This window comes from Dendrobates tinctorius, unplaced genomic scaffold, assembly GCF_039654945.1.
Source record: "Dendrobates tinctorius isolate UK_male_01 unplaced genomic scaffold, ASM3965494v1 ptg000089l, whole genome shotgun sequence".
NCBI classification, from domain to species: Eukaryota; Metazoa; Chordata; class Amphibia; order Anura; family Dendrobatidae; genus Dendrobates; species Dendrobates tinctorius.
In genome coordinates this window covers 6,178,325-6,196,478 of record NW_027361757.1, presented here as the reverse complement: position 1 = coordinate 6,196,478, position 18,154 = coordinate 6,178,325, and the positions used below count along the sequence as shown (strand labels likewise).

The window sequence follows — 18,154 nt, the reverse complement described above, 5'->3', positions numbered from 1 at the left end:
CTTGTTTGCAATTACAGCTAATAATCGTCTTTTATAAGACCTGATCAGGCCGACACAGGTCTCTGGAGTTATCTTGGCCCACTCCTCCATGCAGATCTTCTCCAAGTTATCTAGGTTCTTTGGGTGTTTCATGTGGACTTTAATCTTGAGCTCCTTCCACAAGTTTTCAATTGGGTTAAGGTCAGGAGACTGACTAGGCCACTCCAACACCTTGATTTTTTGCCTCTTGAACCAGGCCTTAGTTTTCTTGGCTGTGTGCTTTGGGTCGTTGTCTTGTTGAAAGATGAAATGACGACCCATCTTAAGATCCTTGATGGAGGAGCGGAGGTTCTTGGCCAAAATCTCCAGGTAGGCCGTGCTATCCATCTTCCCATGGATGCGGACCAGATGGCCAGGCCCCTTGGCTGAGAAACAGCCCCACAGCATAATGCTGCCACCACCATGCTTGACTGTAGGGATGGTATTCTTGGGGTCGTATGCAGTGCCATCCAGTCTCAAAACGTCACGTGTGTGGTTGGCATCAAAGATCTCGATCTTGGTCTCATCAGACCAGAGAACCTTGAACCAGTCTGTCTCAGAGTCCTCCAAGTGATCATGAGCAAACTGTAGACGAGCCTTGACATGACGCTTTGAAAGTAAAGGTACCTTACGGGCTCGTCTGGAACGGAGACCATTGCGGTGGAGTACGTTACTTATGGTATTGACTGAAACCAATGTCCCCACTGCCATGAGATCTTCCCGGAGCTCCTTCCTTGTTGTCCTTGGGTTAGCCTTGACTCTTCAGACAAGCCTGGCCTCGGCACGGGAGGAAACTTTCAAAGGCTGTCCAGGCCGTGGAAGGCTAACAGTAGTTCCATAAGCATTCCACTTCCGGATGATGCTCCCAACAGTGGAGACAGGTAGGCCCAACTCCTTGGAAAGGGTTTTGAACCCCTTGCCAGCCTTGTGACCCTCCACGATCTTGTCTCTGATGGCCTTGGAATGCTCCTTTGTCTTTCCCATGTTGACCATGTATGAGTGCTGTTCACAAGTTTGGGGAGGGTCTTAAATAGTCAGAAAAGGCTGGAAAAAGAGATAATTAATCCAAACATGTGAAGCTCATTGTTCTTTGTGCCTGAAATACTTCTTAATACTTTAGGGGAACCAAACAGAATTCTGGTGGTTTGAGGGGTTGAATAATAAATGACCCTCTGAATAAACTTTTCACAATTTAAAAAAAAAATAAACAAAGAAATAACATTCTTTTTTGCTGCAGTGCATTTCACACTTCCAGGCTGATCTACAGTCCAAATGTCACAATGCCAAGTTAATTCCGAATGTGTAAACCTGCTAAATCTGCAGGGGGTTGAATACTACTTGTAGGCACTGTATGTCTTGTGGGCAGAGCTACTGAGCATGCTCAGACCAAAAAAACCGGATCCGGCCACCGGATCCGGCTGTCGCCGGATCAGGCGCATTGCGGCGCTCATAGGCTTTCAATGTATGAAAAAGCCGGATCCGGCGTGTCCGGCTTTTTCGCCGGAGACAAAAAACGTTACAGTAGCCGTTTTTTCCAGACGCCGGATCGCGTCACATTGCCGGATCCGGCGAAAATCGGATGAAACGCATGGCCATCCGGCTCGATCCGGCTCTAATGCAAGTCAATGGGGGGGAAACCGGATCCGGCATTGCATTTCGCCGGATCCGGTTTTTGTCAAAAGCGCCGAATCGCGCCTGACGGCGAAAACCTGATGTGTGAAAGAGGCCTAACATGTTTTTATACAGCAACTTACAAAGCTAACTGCTTCAGACTGCTATATGCAAATATCAGATGGGCATTACTTTTAGAATAATTTTAGATCACCTTTGCCTCTTATTGCCTTAAGGCCCCATCTCACTAAGCAATCTCGGTAGCGATATCGCTGCTGAGTCACAACTTTTGTGACGTAACAGCAATCTCACCAGCGAGATCGCTGTGTGTGACAGCGAACAGCGAGCGGCCCCCCCTGCCGGTATCGCTGATCGCTGCAAGAAACCTCTGGACATTTCTTTGGTCGCTGGTCTCCCGCTGGCCAGCACGCATCACTGTGTGTGACAGCGGGAGACCAGCGATCAGGTGTAAAAAATAATAAAAAAAATAAAAAATATAGTTATTCTCACCTTCCGACGTCCTGTTCAGCCATCCCGCCTCTCTCCACGCTCCGGTCCCAGTGATCCTTTGCACGAATGACCGCGAGACTTTGTTATCCCGCGAGACCGTGACATCTTGCGGTCATTCATGCAAAGGATCACTGGGACCGTGGAGAGAGGCGGGATGACTGAACGCAACGTCGGATGGTGAGAATAACTATATTTTTTATTTTGATTCTATTTTTTACAGGGATGGCCAGCGATGCCGGGCGCTCGGCATCGCTGTGCTGATCGCTGGTGAAGCTGTCTGTGTGACAGCTCACCAGCGATCACATAGCGACTTACTAGCGATCCTGACACCTTGATATCGGTGTCGGGATCGCTGGTAAGTCGCTTAGTGAGACGGGGCCTTTAGCAGAGCTATAAGATAAAATAATATTAACTACCACCCTGTGTGCATGAGTAAATCTGATTATTCTAAGGATTCAGAAACATTGAGGTCAGAAAGACTAGATGACAGTGTAAAATCTGAAGCTTATGTTATTTCCACCACTGTGATATGCTTGGTATGGTGTTTTTTTCTTCTCTACTTGGCAGAAAAATGTATTTGTGCTATTTGGGCATAGGCAGAGAAAACACACTGCAATGGTAAAATTTTCCATGTTTTCAAGTTCATTTTAATGAGTTTGTTTTGCGTGTCAGAAATGAACGTCCCCTTATGGGAATGTACCGCTGTCAAGAAGCTGATGGATCACAGTACCTCAAGTTAACGTTTTTCCATAAATTGCTCTATTTTCTTATGTGACTGGTGAGATTTGGTTGTTTTGAGTCTCGAACGTGATTGCGACTTGTCATTTTATGAAATACATGCCAGTTTGTGAGCATAGGGGATAATAAATTATAGCAAATAAGCATTGTAAAAAAAAAAGTCATAAAAAGATAGAACATGGAATAATGGTGGTGGAAGATGTCACTATATTATCATCAACCATCACCCAATAATCTACTCAAATATAGACGAGTGGCTTACCAAAAAACATTATATGTCCTAGTACTTTAGAGGGTTTTGGGTAACAGGCCTGGGTATCAACTTTGTAAACTTTATAATTGCATCACTACATCAAAGTAATCTTTTTAAAATGAACATGTCAACAGATTCTTCCTGGCTGTGTTTCAGAGTCAGACTCTATATTCTAAACATTTATGTTTTACTCAAGTGCTGCAGTGTCTTGGCGAAAAACAAAGTTGAAAGCACAACTTGGAACAAGGTGACTCGTCCAAGACGCATGTCCCCATCTAGCTAGTGTGGCCGGTTATGCCTATGCATTTGTACAGGTAGAAAACGGTCAATATAACTGAGCGGGCAGAGAGAAGCCTGCAGGAACATACAGATGCTTCTCGCAAAAATTAGAATATCATCAAAAAGTTAATTCATTTCAGTTCTTCAATGCAAAAAGTGAAACTCATATATTATATAGAGTCATTACAAACAGAGTGATCTATTTCAAGTGTTTATTTCTGTTAGTGTTGATGATTATGGCTTACAGCCAATGAAAACCCAAAAGTCATTGTCTCAGTAATCTAGAATAATTAATAAAAAAAAACACCTGCAAAGGCTTCCTAAGCATTTAAAAAGGTCCCTTAGTCTGTTCCAGTAGGCTCCACAATCATGGGGAAGACTGCTGACTTGACAAATGTCCAGAAGGCAGTCACTGACACACTCCACAAGGAGGGTAAGCCACAAAAGATCATTTCTAAAGAATCTGGCTGTTCATAGAGTGCTGCGTCCAAGCATATAATGGAAAGTTAAGTATAAGGAAAAATTGTGGTAGAAAAAGGTGCACAGGAAGCCGGGTTAACCGCAGCCTTAAAAGGATTGTTAAGAAAAATGCCATTCAAAAATATGGGGGAGATTCACAAGGAGTGGACTGCTGCTGGAGTCATTGCTTCAAGAGCGACCATACACAGACGTATCCAGGACATAGGCTACAAGTGTCACATTCCTTGTATCAAGCCACTCATGGACAATGTCAGAAGCATCTTACTGTACCTGGGCCAAGGAGAAAAAGAGCTGGACTGTTGCTCAGTGGTCCAATGTGTTTTCAGATTAAAGTAAATTTTGCATTTCATTTGGAAATTGGGGTCCCAGAGTCTGGAGGAGGAGTGGAAAGGCAGACAATCTAAGCTGCTTGAGGTATAGTGTGAAGTTTGCACAATCAATGATGTGTTGGGGAGCCATGTCATCTGCTGGTGTAGGTCCACTGTGTTTTATCAAGACCGAAGTCAGCGCAGCCGTCTACCAGGAAATTTTAGGGCACTTCATGCTTCACTCTGCCAACAAGCTTTTGGAGATGGAAATTTCATTCTCCAGTAGGACTTGGCAGCTGTCCACACTGCCAAAAGTACCAATACCTGGTTTAAAAATAACAGTATCAATGTACTTGATTGGCCAGCAGACTCGCCTGACCTTAACTCCTTAAGAATCTATGGGGTGTTATCAAGAGGAATATGAGAGACACCAGACCCAACAATGCAGACGAGCTGAAGGCTCAGCATTGCCACAGGCTGATCACCTCCATGCCATGCCACATTGATGCAGTAATTGATGTAAAAGGAGCCCCGACCAAATATTGAGTGCATTTACTGAATATACCTTTCAGTAGGCAAACATTTCGGATGTTGACACCTGAAACCGGACTCCTTCCCAGAAAACGCGCGTTTTTTTCCGCGCCTTTTCTGCGTGATTTTTTTCGCGGTTATTATCGTGTTTTTCCCGCGATTTTCACGTGCGGAATTCAAGCACTTTCCAAGCGATTTGAAGCATCGCTTGGAATGCGATTGACAGGTTGGTCACACTCGTCAAATATAGTGTCTGACAAGTGTGAACAACTTTTTACTATTGAGGCTGCCTATGCGGCATCAATAGTAAAAGATAAAATGTTAAAAATACTTAAAAAAAATAAAAAATCGTGATATTCTCACCTTCCGACGTCCCGCGCAGCCTTCCCGGGCCTCAGCGATGCTCCCGTTCCCACTAATGCCTTGCGAGATCATTGATGACATGAGGTCTCGCATTACTGTAGCGGTCTCGCGATGAATAGGGACCGCTACAGTATCGTGGGACTGTGACATCATCAAAGGACTTCCAAGGCTTTACTTGGAACGCGAGCATCACTGAGGCCCGGGAAGGCAGCGCGGGGCGCCGGAAGGTGAATATAACCCAGTTTTTTTATTTGTAATTATTTTTTTTACAGGGATATGGTACCCACAGCCTGGAAGACAGTTTACTCTCCTCCAGACCGTGGGTACCATCCGCACATGAGCTGCTCACTTTGCGCATGGTGGGCATAGCCACATGCGGGAAGTAAGCGGATCTCATGCATTCCTATGGGTGCGGAATCGTGGCAATTCTTTGCAGAATCACGGCGATTTCGCAAAAAGAATGAGCATGCTGCGTTTTTTTTCCGCGATGCAATTCCGCCGCGGAAAAAAACTCATCATTAGCACAGAATGTGCGGAATGCCATAGGAATGCATGGGGTGCGTTCAGTATGAGTTTTTTAAAAGTAAATCGCTGCAAAAAACGCTTAAAAATGCAACGTGGGCACACAGCCTTAAAATCAATCAAGCTGGTATTAAGTATTCTAATTTACGGAGATAATGACTTTTGGGTTTTCATTGTCTGTAAGAAATAATCATCAACTGTAACAGAAATAAACATTTGAAATAGATCACTCTGTAATAACTCTATATAATGAGTGTCATGACTTTGGACAGGATGGTTCCACCTCCATCCTGGTTAGGTCAGGGTTAATTTTAATTTGCCTCTCTTTGGTTCTGGGGCGGCTATTTAATGTTGGCAGTTCCTGGATTTGTTGTCGGTGATACTTCCGTATACTCGGTTTGTGGTTGCTGACCCATATTATTCGTCCGTAAACCTTGTGCCTCTGTGCTTGTGTGCTTTGCTGTGTATGGCCCAGTCTGTCCCCTGACTCTTGCCTTTGTATACTGCTTTGTACTGCCCTGTCCTGCCTGGTAATCTGACCCCTTGGCTTGTCTCCATTTACTCTTTGTCTTATCCCTAGGTACTATGCTCTCGTCTGACTATTGACCCTCGCCTCGTCTTTGACTATGTTACTGTCTGTGCCCTGCACTCCGCGCCCTCAGTTTCCTTCCCTGTACTCACACGCGGTGACTCCGCCCCCTGGTCACATGACTGCTTAGTTCCAGGTCCTGTGCTTAGTCTCAGGTCCTTAAGCACTGCGTGCCTTGTCCCTGCACTCCTTCACGTGCCCCCTGATTGGTGTCATCACAATGAGTTTCATTTTTTGTGTTGAAGAACTGAAACAAATTAACTTTTTGATGTTATTCTAATTTTGTGAGAAGCACTTGTAAATCTTTTGAACTAGTCATCCTGGTGGGAGTAAAACATAGATGCTTAGAATGCAGGAGCCATTCTCTGACTTGCGCTGCTCATGGTCATGGTTTTGGCAAAACTTATCAGTTGTTAGGTTCCCTTTAAGGAACTCTTTATTAATTTTTGAAATTACATATTTGGCTTCATTCCTAAATGAATCCAACAAATTTTTCTAACTATCATACAATTAGTAAAACAAAAATGATTACAAGGACATATTCACACATGCATTTATGTGTTTGTTGTCCACATGTAACAAATGGTCATCTCTCACATTCTGTGTTTTCTTCCATTTTGAATTTTTTTCATGCGTTTTTAACTGAAGGAGGTAGACTGTACTTTTTTCATTGTCATTTGATAATAGATCTGATAAAGAAAAAAAGGATGGGAAATAAAATAAAATGTCTTCTACATTTAATCTGTTTGAAACAGATCATCATAGACCCGAATATTCGATTCTTATCCGCAGAATAGTCTAGAGTATAGGACATGTAACGAGTTTATCAGAACAGACACACAGACAAATGAAGAAAAAAGTGTGAATGGTTCTAACTTAACTAGCTTCAAATGTGTGACTGTCCCCTTACTTTACTCCAACTAACTGTAGGGCTTTTCAACAGAATGAAGGTGGGTGATGGGATTTCTAGCCGTTTCGGTATTACCAGGACCACATTGGGTGTTATAATAAAATAGGGTGATGCTATTTCTTAAAAATTAACTTATTGCAACAATGTGACTGTGTAGGTTTTAGACGAAATAAACTTTATCCTTGTGCTGCAGAGGAACCTCTACAATGGTGCATTACTTATTTTGCTAATATTAAGTATAACGGAACCTGTATAAAGCCATCTTCGTTGTCCGGAAACTATCTGTATTGAAGAAAAGAAACAGAGACCACTATACTATAGAATTATAATGTATAAATTGCCTAAATATGGTGTTAACATGACACGTGAACAGGTCAGTTTTCCTATAAATTACACAGTACTTTTGAGCTTTGCATTTTGTAAGTTTAACATTTCACTTGTTGGCATAGCCTAGATATTAACCCCTTCCTGACATTGGACGTACCGGTCCATCCTATTTTGCAGTGTGTTCCCACAAATGAACATACTAGCAGAAAACGCCATGTTGTCCTTGTTGAAAACAAGCAGCCATACATCTCCATCAACAGAGAAATAAAAAAGTTATGCCTCTCAGAATATAGCAATGCAGAAACAATTTTTTTTCTAGAAACAAGTTTTTGTATAATCGCGGCAAAACATAAAAAAATATAAGTGTGGTATCGCTTTAATCATACTGACCCGAAGAATAAAGTTGTCTTATCACTTTTACCACACGGTGAACGACATAAAAAAAACAATTCTCAATTGCTGGTTTTGTTTATTCTTCCTCCCAAAAATCGGAATAGTGAGTGATCAAAAAATGCAATGTGTCAAAAAAGTGGTACCAATAAAAACATAATCTCGTAAAAACAAAAGGGGAGAAGACAGTGCTGCTTGTGATCAGAACGCAATACATAAAGTGCATATGCACATATTAATTTCTAACTGTATTTCAAAATGGGACATTTAGCAAAAAATTGATCAATCATTTGAGCTACCCCGCCACACCAAGGCAATCTTATATGGGGCAGTCCAACTCTACGTTTTTTATATTCGCTGTGCCATTACGGCCTCCAAAATGTATTAAAAGCAAGACCATATTGAATGCAAACTGTACCTGAAGCATTTCTGAATCACTCCCATGGAGGCAGAAAAGGCGAGCGCAGATAAAAGTTGACCAGGTCCGGACATGGATATTTCAGGTCTAACCTCCACACTCGCCTGACCAGCAACCACAGATGAAGGGTGATACAGGCCCAGACACAGGTGCACAATTAAATAGAGCTCTGGGGCTGGGCTGCTGTGTGTGTGTGCACAGCAGCCTAGATCAATCACAATGAACACAGAAAGAGTGGCGAACATAACCCCAGGGCTCGATTTAATTGTGCACCTGTATCTGGGCCTGTATCGCCCTTAATCTGTGGTTGCTGGTCAGGCAAGTGTGGATGCGGTTTTGATGCATTTTTTCATTGCATGTGGTTTTTTTGTCACTTGAAATAAAGCTAATTAAAAGTTTGTTTCTGGGAAGAAAAAAAAAAGTGATTTACTGCTTGCAGATATATTGGGGTATGTTCCCAGTAAACGCTGTGGGATGGATGCTGCATACATCTGCAGAGTCAAACCCGAAGAGTCTAGCTGTTACAGCATAGTGGTTGGGATTTCACGAAATCCCATTCCCACTATGCATTCAGAGATGCCCGCGGCACACCTGCAGAGACAGACATGCGGTGCGTCTTTCCAGACCACAGCATGTCAATTTAATTAGTGGGGACGCTCTGTCAATTACCCATAGACTATCATTAGATGCGGTAAAAGGCCGCATCAGTCTGCTTACCTTCGATGGTTAGCAAAAATAGTGGGATCCCGTCCAAAAAAAAAAAGATAGCGTGGGGTCCCCCTATATTTGTTAACCAGCCAAAGTAAAAGCAGACAGCTGCTGCCTGGCATTCTCAGGCTGGTGAGTCCCATGGATTTTGGTCCTCACAAGCCTAAAAATAGCAGCCTGCAGCTGCCCCACAATTGGCACATCCAAAGATGCATTTTATCTGCAAAAAGGAAATCACTTTTTTTCCCTTCCCATAAGCCAACTTTCAGTTACCGTAGCTTTATTTCAAGTGACAAAAAACCGCATGCAATGAAATAATGCATCAAAAATGAATGCGCAAAAAACACGTCAAAAACGCAGGTGACTTGCCAGTGACCTCAGATGCAGATTTGGTGTAAATTTCACCTGTGTCAAATCCTGAGCAAATACTGAGCCATTCCTGATCGTATGCACATACCTGTTATGATTGAGTCACCGAGGAGGAAAAAACAAAACACTAGCTCAGCCCAGAAAAACAGAGAGGTTGGAAACTAGCGGATTGCAGATCCCTAATTCTATCTCACAACTAGCAGTAGCCGTGGAGTGTTCCTACGGTGATCCTAGACACCTCGTCATATAATGACGGTGAAGCAAGATGAAAACACTAACACAGATAGAAAGATGGGTTGAGCAAACGATGGGGCCCAAGCTAACTAAAAAGGACAGGATAGAAAAGCTGCTGTCTGCAATCCGAGAAAACCCTGCTAAAAATATTACCAACACAACTGATAAGCAAAAAGGACCCTGAAGTCACTAGACTTCAAACCCTATATCAGCACTCAGAATATTCTGGAAGCAGAGCAAAAGAGAACACTGATCAAGGAAAAAGAATCCAGCACACCCCCGGCCGGGGATGGCTGAACTCCAAAAAACAAGGTAAACGAAACCAAAACTAATAAGTTCAATAGCAGAGCAAAAACGTATCTTTGGGAAGCAGGAATCAGACTGGTCTCCAAGAATCCAGCAGAGAAATCACCAGCGACTCAGAAGGGCGTCGGCTGCCTTATATCCAGTCAGAAGTTCCCGTTACCCAGTCACCATCCACCTGATCAGGTGTTTGGTAATCAGCCTCACTACCTTCCTTCACCAGAAGAGGGAGATCCTCGGACACAAAAGATGAATGAACAGATGAGCTCACAACACATACCCTTGTGCATTATATCTCGGCACTTTGATTGACAGCCAGTTCATACTGCAGAGAACACTGTGAATCAATGTGCCGGGAGGGATTAGTCGCACTCCTATTTAGTGTGCGGTGACTGTGATCGCTCCCTCAATGCCCTTACATTTGCATGGTCTCCTCACCGAAGATATTTGTTTCATAGGCATACAGTTCTCGGATGGGTTTTTTCTGTTTTTGCAGCTTAAGGATGGCTTGTTTCACCTGCATGGAGAGCTCCTTTGACCGCATGTTTCCTTCACAGCAAAACCTTCCAAATGCAAGCACCACACCTCAAATCAACTCCAGGCCTTTTATCTGCTTAATTGAGAATGACATAACGAAGGCACTGCCCACACCTGTCCATGAAATAGCCTTGGAATCAATTGTCCAATTACTTTTGGTCCCTTTAAAAACAGGGTGGCACATGTTAATGAGCTGGATCTCCTAAACCCTTCATCCAATTTTAATGTGGATACCCTCAAATGAAAGCTGAAAGTCTGAACTTCAACTGAATCTGAATTGTTTTGTTTAAAATTCATTGTGGTAATGTCTAGAACCAAAATTAGAAAAATGTTGTATCTGTCCAAATATATATGGACCTAACTGTATATGAAACAATTAGCTCAGATCTGGAGACTTAGTGGTTCGGGTCTTGTCTTCCTATATGAGAACATTTTGTGTTTCACTGATGGGTGAAACTGGTCTTAGGCTAGTTTCACACTACTGTTACAGGGCGCAACGCATGTCCGCCGCTAAGCTCTGCCCACGGCCGCGCCCCCTCCGGTCAGCTCCTCCTCTGATCGCATGATGCTGCATGCGATCAGTGTACCCTATATTTAGCGTTGAGTACGCTGGTCGTGCGCTGGCACACTTTTGCCGGCGCATCCGCCCTTTTGGCACTGTGCTGAGCGCACAAAATTCAACACAGAGTGTTTGGCGCACGTCGGGGCAATGCCAAAAGGGCGGATGCATCGGCAAAAGTGTGCCAGCGCACGACCAGCATACCCAACGCTAAATATAGGGTACGCTGATCGCAAGCAGCATCATGCGATCAGAGGAGGAGTTGACCGGAGGGGGCGCGGCTGAGGGCGGAGCTTAGTGGCGGCTGTGCGCTGCGCGCTGTAACGCTAGTGTGAAACTAGCCTTATGCTCCCACTTTTCTTTGCCACTTGGAAAACACTTTATAAATAGCAAACGCTGTTACTGTTTTTAGTGCAAAGAGTTTAATATCCACAATATTAGGTGACACAATATTGTGAGGAAATGTTAGTTTCCTTGCAAAATGATGACATTCTATTAGTGTTAGATATACTGATGCAAGTGTGGGATCCTGAAGCTTGCATTCCTGCCAGTATTCTTTCAAAATGTATCCTTTAAACTAATTTACCTAGAGACTTTCTTATCCATGCACTGAGCACATTTTGGTGAAGGAAAGTTGTGTCAATACAGTATTAGTATTAGTGTGGAGTTGATGGTCGTCCTCTTGATCAAATTGGACAAAAAATAAATACAATACTTTCTACTATATACAGTATAAGGGTATTTGCATTCTTTTTTCTTCTGTCTTTATATCCAGTCATGATATATAGAAAAGCGACCATATGTCCATATAGCTCATCACAACAATGTATAAAAAATAATAACCTTTATTATGTTCAAGAGTAGGTAAGATTAATTGGTCACACAGTACAAGAGGCGACTAGCCTCAGCTTGGAGGGATAAGAACATAGGAAAAAAAGTATTTAGTCAGCCACCAATTGTGCAAGTTCTCCCACTTAAAAAGATGAGAGGCCTGTAATTGACATCATAGGTAGACCAGAACTATGGGAGTCAAAATGAAAAAACAAATCCAGAAAATCACCTTGTCTGATTTGGCAAGATTTATTTTGCAAATTATGGTGGAAAATAAGTATTTGGTCATTAACAAAAGTTAATCTCAATATTTTGTTATATATCTTTTGTTGGCAATGACAGAGGTCAAACGTTTTCTGTAAGTCTTCACAAGCTTGGCACACAATGTTGGTGGTATGTTGGCCCATTCCTCCAAGCAGATCTCCTCTAGACCAATGATGTTTTGGGCCTGTCGCTGGGCAGCACGGACTTTCAAATCCATCCAAAGGTTTTCTATGGGGTTGAGATCTGGAGACTGGCTAGGCAGGCCACTCCAGGACCTTCATATGCTTCTTATGAAGCCACTCTGTTGTGAGGTCATTTTCTGGTTTACCAGTTGTGAGTTCTCCTTCCAGGCTCCCTCTGGTGGTAACAGGAGGTAGTGAGGCTGATTTAATCAATGGAGATCTGCCACCTGATAAGGAGGATGACAATTGGACCTCAGTAATCTCAGACTGGATTTAAGACAGTTGACGCCCTATTCTGGTGCTGGTGATTCCTTCTGGCTTGTCAGGTCTTGGTTCTCAGCTTTGTTCCAGTCAGCTCAAGCTAAGTTTTTCTGCTAATGTTCACACTTGATTTTGTTGGTCTATTCAGTTTTTTGTGTGGTCAGCCAGCCCCGGCTGGGGCTGTGCTGAATTTCCACTCTTATTTATCCATATTTGCCAATTTGCTTTTTGTCCCTTATTAGATTGGCCTCTTTTTGCTCTGTCTCAGAATATTTCAGAGTGCTGATATAGTGGGAGAAGTCTAGTGACTTCAGGGTTAATTTTGTTATCAGAAGTGTTGGACATTATTTTTGTAGGGTTTTTGGCAGATTGCAGACAGTGTCTTTCCTTTCCTATCCTTTCTAGTTAGTTTGGGCCCCATCATTTGCTCAGCCTATTTTCCTGCCTGTGTTTTTGCCTTCATCATGTTTCACCGTCATTACATGTGTGGGGGCTATCTAGTCCTTTGGGGTCTGCTCTGGGGCAGTTAGTTTTCCCCTTTTCATGCTTCAGGCTTATTTAGTCCTCCGGCTGTGACGAAGCGTCTTGGCAAATCTTAGGTACGCTTCACGGCTGCTGCTAGTTGTGTGGTAGGATCAGGGATCTGCAATCTGCATAGTTACCAACCTCTCTGGTTTTCTGTGACTTGGCTTGTTTTGTTTTTTCCTCCTCGGTGACCCATTCATAACACCACTCCTTCGCTGCCCTGGTGGTGTGCTTGGGATCATAATCATGCTGAAAGACGTATCCATGTTTCATCTTCAATGCCCTTGCTGATCGAAGGAGATTTGCACTCAAAATCTCACGATACACGGCCCCATTCATTCTTTCATGTACACGGATCAGTCGTCCTGGTCCCTTTGCAGAGAAACAGCCCCAAAGCACGATTTTGCCACCCCCATGCTTCACAGTAGGTATGGTGTTCTTTGGATGCAACTCTGCATTCTGTCTCCTCCAAACATGAGTTTTGTTTCTACCAAACAGTTCTACTTTGGTTTCATCAGACCATATAATATTCTCCCAATACTCTTCTGGACAATCGAAATGCTCTCTAGCAAACTTCAGGCGTGCCCAGACATGTACCGGCTTAAGCAGAGGGACACATCTGGCACTGCAGGATCTGAGTCCTGGTGGCGTAGTGTGTTACTAATGGTAGCCTTTGTTACAGTGCTCCCATCTCTATGCAGGTCATTCACTAGGTCCCTCCGTGTGGTTCTGGGATTTTTGCTCGCCGTTCTTGTGATCAGTGGTCTTGTATGTCTTCCATTTTCTTATTGCTTCCACAGTTGATTTCATCACACCAAGCTGCTTGCCTATTACAGATTCAGTCTTCCCAGCCTGGTGCAGGGCTACAATTTTGTTTCTGGTGTCCCTTGACAGCTCTTTGGTCTTCACAATAGTGGAGTTTGGAGTGTGACTGTTTGAGGTTGTAGACAGGTGTCTTTTGTACTGGAAAAAACAGGTGTCATTACTACAGGTAATGAGTGGAGGACAGAGGAGCCTCTTAAAGAAGAAGTTACAGGTCTGTGAGAACCATAAATCTTGCATGTTTTTAGGTGACCAAACACTTATTTTCCACCATAATTTGAAAAATCGTGCCAAATCAGACAAGGTGATTTTCTGGATTTGTTTTCTCATTTTGACACTCATAGTTATGGTCCACCTATGATGTCAATTACAGGCCTCTCTCATCTTTTTATCAACAATTGGTTGTTGACTAAATACTTTTTTTCCCCACTGTATGTCATATTTATGATAAGTAATACAAGTGCTTCAGGGATCATGGGAAATCATGCTAATCATATTTATAGATATATCAATATTATGAATGAGTGATTCCATTGTAAAAGGATATACATGACAAGTAAGTATGGTTATATTATGGGATGCAAAATAGAAAATTCCCCCCCCAACCACCCACAAAATAAAGGCAAACTGGAATCCTAAACACAAATATTATCCAATGCGCGTGTAATGATGAGTCATAAAGGCGTAGACACAACCAGCACAAATCCCATTACAACCTGTAGAGATGGTGACCACCCAGACGCGTGCACTGAACGGATCCATCACAGCAAGTGCATCTGAGGTGCAATCTGCCTGTGTAAATAGACTATGAAGTAACCGCCTATCAGCAAACATGTTGCCTTTTGACTGTTGTTTAGCACTGCACATCATGCAGTATAACTGGACCTTAACATCATATTTGAGACTGTATTCCCCATACAGAATATTTTCTTGCTCTACAAAAAGTTATTTGTAAATAAATGCATCGCCTCGAAAAAACTAAGCTAAAAGCAAAAAAAAAACCTAAAGCATAAATCGCTAATATTTTGATCTTACATGATACAAGGCTTTGTCAGCATTTAGTCAGTAGATCCACTATACAGCATATAGTGTAGTTTTTAGTATAAGGACATAATTTGTTAGTATGGAAACTAATTACCTCCAAGAATCTGTGGCCGTCTGTTAATAAAACATTTTAAACAAAATAAACACAGTGCAGTACAGTGATGAGGTTTAATGAGGCCCTGGTTGCTGGAATGGCAGGCTTCCAGAAGACCTGAATGCATTTCACAGCCTACCATAATATATTTCATTAGAAAATAAGTCTCTAACATCCTCATCAGAGTCTTTCATAGAAGCATTAATTTCTTTAACATATTTGTTATTTGTGCCCCAACCAAATTATTTTTCTGCTGTAGCTTTGTAAAGTTTACAAAATGTAAATCCTAAGAAAAAATTAAAATAAAATAGGTTTTTGGGGGCCAAACATTTACACTTCAATCAATTACGTTGTCAAAATGTACTTGCTAAAGTTAATGTTTCTTGTGATCGCAACATGATTCACGTGATCCCACCTTCTGTGCTTTTTGTGTTGTCCCATCTGTTACATTGCATAGGAATTTCGATGTCTCCACGTATGGATAGTCTAAGCATTTCTGCCAACCCTTTTATGCGATGCCCACTACAACACTGGGTTTGCTTCACGCACGCTCAGTACAATGTCTTTTGGGTGTATAGTATGTAGCAAGGTTCTCAGCAAATAGGAGAAGGGAAGAGTGGGGACTCTAGGGTGCGTTTTATATATTTGCATGCACTACTGATTTACGCAAATCAAATGTGAAGTATTACAGCTCAGGGCCATTTACTCCAGTTGAGCTAAGCTGCAATAACAGATCCAACTCATGAAAAACTGTAATGTTGTAATCCTCGCAAAATCTACTGCTACCAGTACACCCTTATGTTGACAAGTTGACATTTTTTTTAAATTGCAGTTGGATGGTTATGGTTGACCACTTCACTCAGTTCATTAATGGTTTCTTCGTTAGGGTGCCTTTAAAAAAACAAACAAACAACAAAACTAATTCTGGTAATATTATCATCGAGGTTTATATAGTAGTTATAGATATTGATTTTCATTATTACTCACTGATGTTACTAAAAGTGACCAATCCACATGCTGCCTGGTTTTTAGGTTTGTAGTCAAGCAATAAAAGTGCCCACTGATTTAAGCATTCAATATTAAAAGCAGAAATGATGCCGCATATATACTGTAAAGACTGCATAATCAAATGTAAAATAGAAAGAGAATAAAACATTGTAGAAATGATGGGTCTGGATTGTTTGGTGGCCGGCAGTGCCGCATGTGCGGTTTGTACTTTATCATTAGAGAGACACAGGTTGCACACCACTAATTGTATGTAATAACCGAATATGTTTACAACTTGGCATGAGTAAAATGAATTAGAGCATTTTTGTTTGAGCTTTTTATCTGCTTTTTACAAAGGTGGTTTCTTTTTGTTGACAGATTAAAACAGCCAAAAATATGAAGGAAATGCAATTACTTCAGCTACGGAGTCTGCAGTATTTGGAGAGATACATTTACCTGATCCTCTTTAATGCTTACCTTCACTTAGAGAAGAAGGATACATGGCAGAGACCCTTCAGCAAGTGGATGTATGAGGTGCGTAGATCAACAGTTGTAAATCCAAAACTTGTAACGTTCTGTCATTTCGCTTTCACATACGTCTTCCCTTTATCCTTTATTAATGCCTGCACTTTTGAAATCTTACTGTATGTATAGAGTAATACAGAGAGAATTCAAGACACACAATGGCTCTGAAAAATAATAAATTCTTATTTCTGTAGCGTACTAAAGACATGCTGGTAGGAAAATTAGATTGTGAGCCCTATTGGGGACAGTGATGATGATGTATGTACAGCGCTGCAGAATATGATAGCGCTATATAAGAAAACCATAATATTAGCACCAACATATTCCACTGCACTTCACAGGCGACTTGTACGGACAATAAAGACATAAGCGTAAACACATAATTCAACAGATACCAAGAGGAGTGAAGGCCCTGCTGGTAAGCTTACAATCTATGAGGAGATAGGGGAGACACAAAAGGTAAATGGAAAGAAAGTGCTTGTATTGTACGGTCCAGCCATCAATATAATAAATGGTGTATTCACATAACGCTGCATGAATTGATCACCAGCAGTATGTGTAGAAGTACAGACACAGAAGACTGTTAAGTGCATAGAGGTTGTGTGAACAGATGCTACAAGGGTTGTGATTTAGAAGAACATTTTGTAAAGGTAAAATTGGAACATCACATAAGTGAGGTAAGGCAATAGGCCAGTCTAAAGAAGCACGTTTTTAGGCCACACTTAAAACTGTGGGCATTGGGGATTAATTGAATTTGTCCTGGGTAGTGCATTCCAGAGAATTGGTGCAGCTTGCAAGAAGACTTGGAGATTCGAGTGTGAGGTTTGGATTATTGAGGATGTTGGTCTTAGGTCATTTGTGGAACGGAGGGCATGGGTAGGGTGATGGATATGAGGGAGGAGATGTAGGGTGGTACAGATCTGTGGAGAGCTTTGTGGAATATTTATCAAAACTGTCTAACTGTGCCAATCTTAGATGAGACAGTGTTAAAATGTGCAAGATTTATCAAAGTGGTTTGTGCTGTTTCATAAATGTCTAATTTTAAGGCAATGTAGTTGAAGTTTACGCCACCTATTAGTTGGCTTACTTTGTGTGAGGAATCTGCTTCAAAAATTTGGTACAAAGTCACACACATTACTTAGTAACATAGTTATTAAGGTTGAAGGGAGACTTGAAGTCCATCTAGTTCAACCCATATCCTATCCTAACTTCCCCTATCATGTTGATCTAGAGGAAGGCAAAAAAAACCCATGTGGCAAACTTCACATTGGGGAAAAAAATTCCTTCCCGACTACACATACGGCAATCAGACTAGCTCCCTGGATCAACGCAATATTAAGGAAACTAGTGTATATACCCTGTAATGTTATACTTTTCAAGAAAGGCATCCAGTCCCTTCTTAAATTTTAGTAGGGAATCACTCATTACAACTTCATATGGCATAGAGTTCCATAGTCTCACTGCTCTTACAGTAAAGAATCCGCATCTGTGAGTATGCTTAAACCTTCTTTCCTCCAGACGTAGAGGATGCCCCCTTGTCCCCGTCACAGGTCTAAGAGTAAAAAGATCATTAGAAAGGTCTTGGTATTGTCCCCGCATATATTTATACATTGTAATAAGATCTCCCCTAAGCCTTCGATTCTCCAAACTAAATAACCCCAA

At 42.0% G+C, this 18,154-nt stretch overlaps 1 protein-coding gene across 4 annotated transcripts in view; it reads left to right on the top strand.

The window, feature by feature from the left end:
- PALD1 (phosphatase domain containing paladin 1) overlaps nucleotides 1–18,154 on the top strand; it is a 433,079-nt gene that overhangs the window by 351,336 nt on the left and 63,589 nt on the right. For all 4 annotated transcript variants that reach the window (XM_073585784.1, XM_073585788.1, XM_073585787.1 and 1 more), the window contains one exon: nucleotides 16,346–16,501. In XM_073585784.1, coding sequence (XP_073441885.1) covers nucleotides 16,346–16,501 — 156 coding nt within the window. The remainder of the gene's footprint in view (nucleotides 1–16,345; nucleotides 16,502–18,154) is intronic.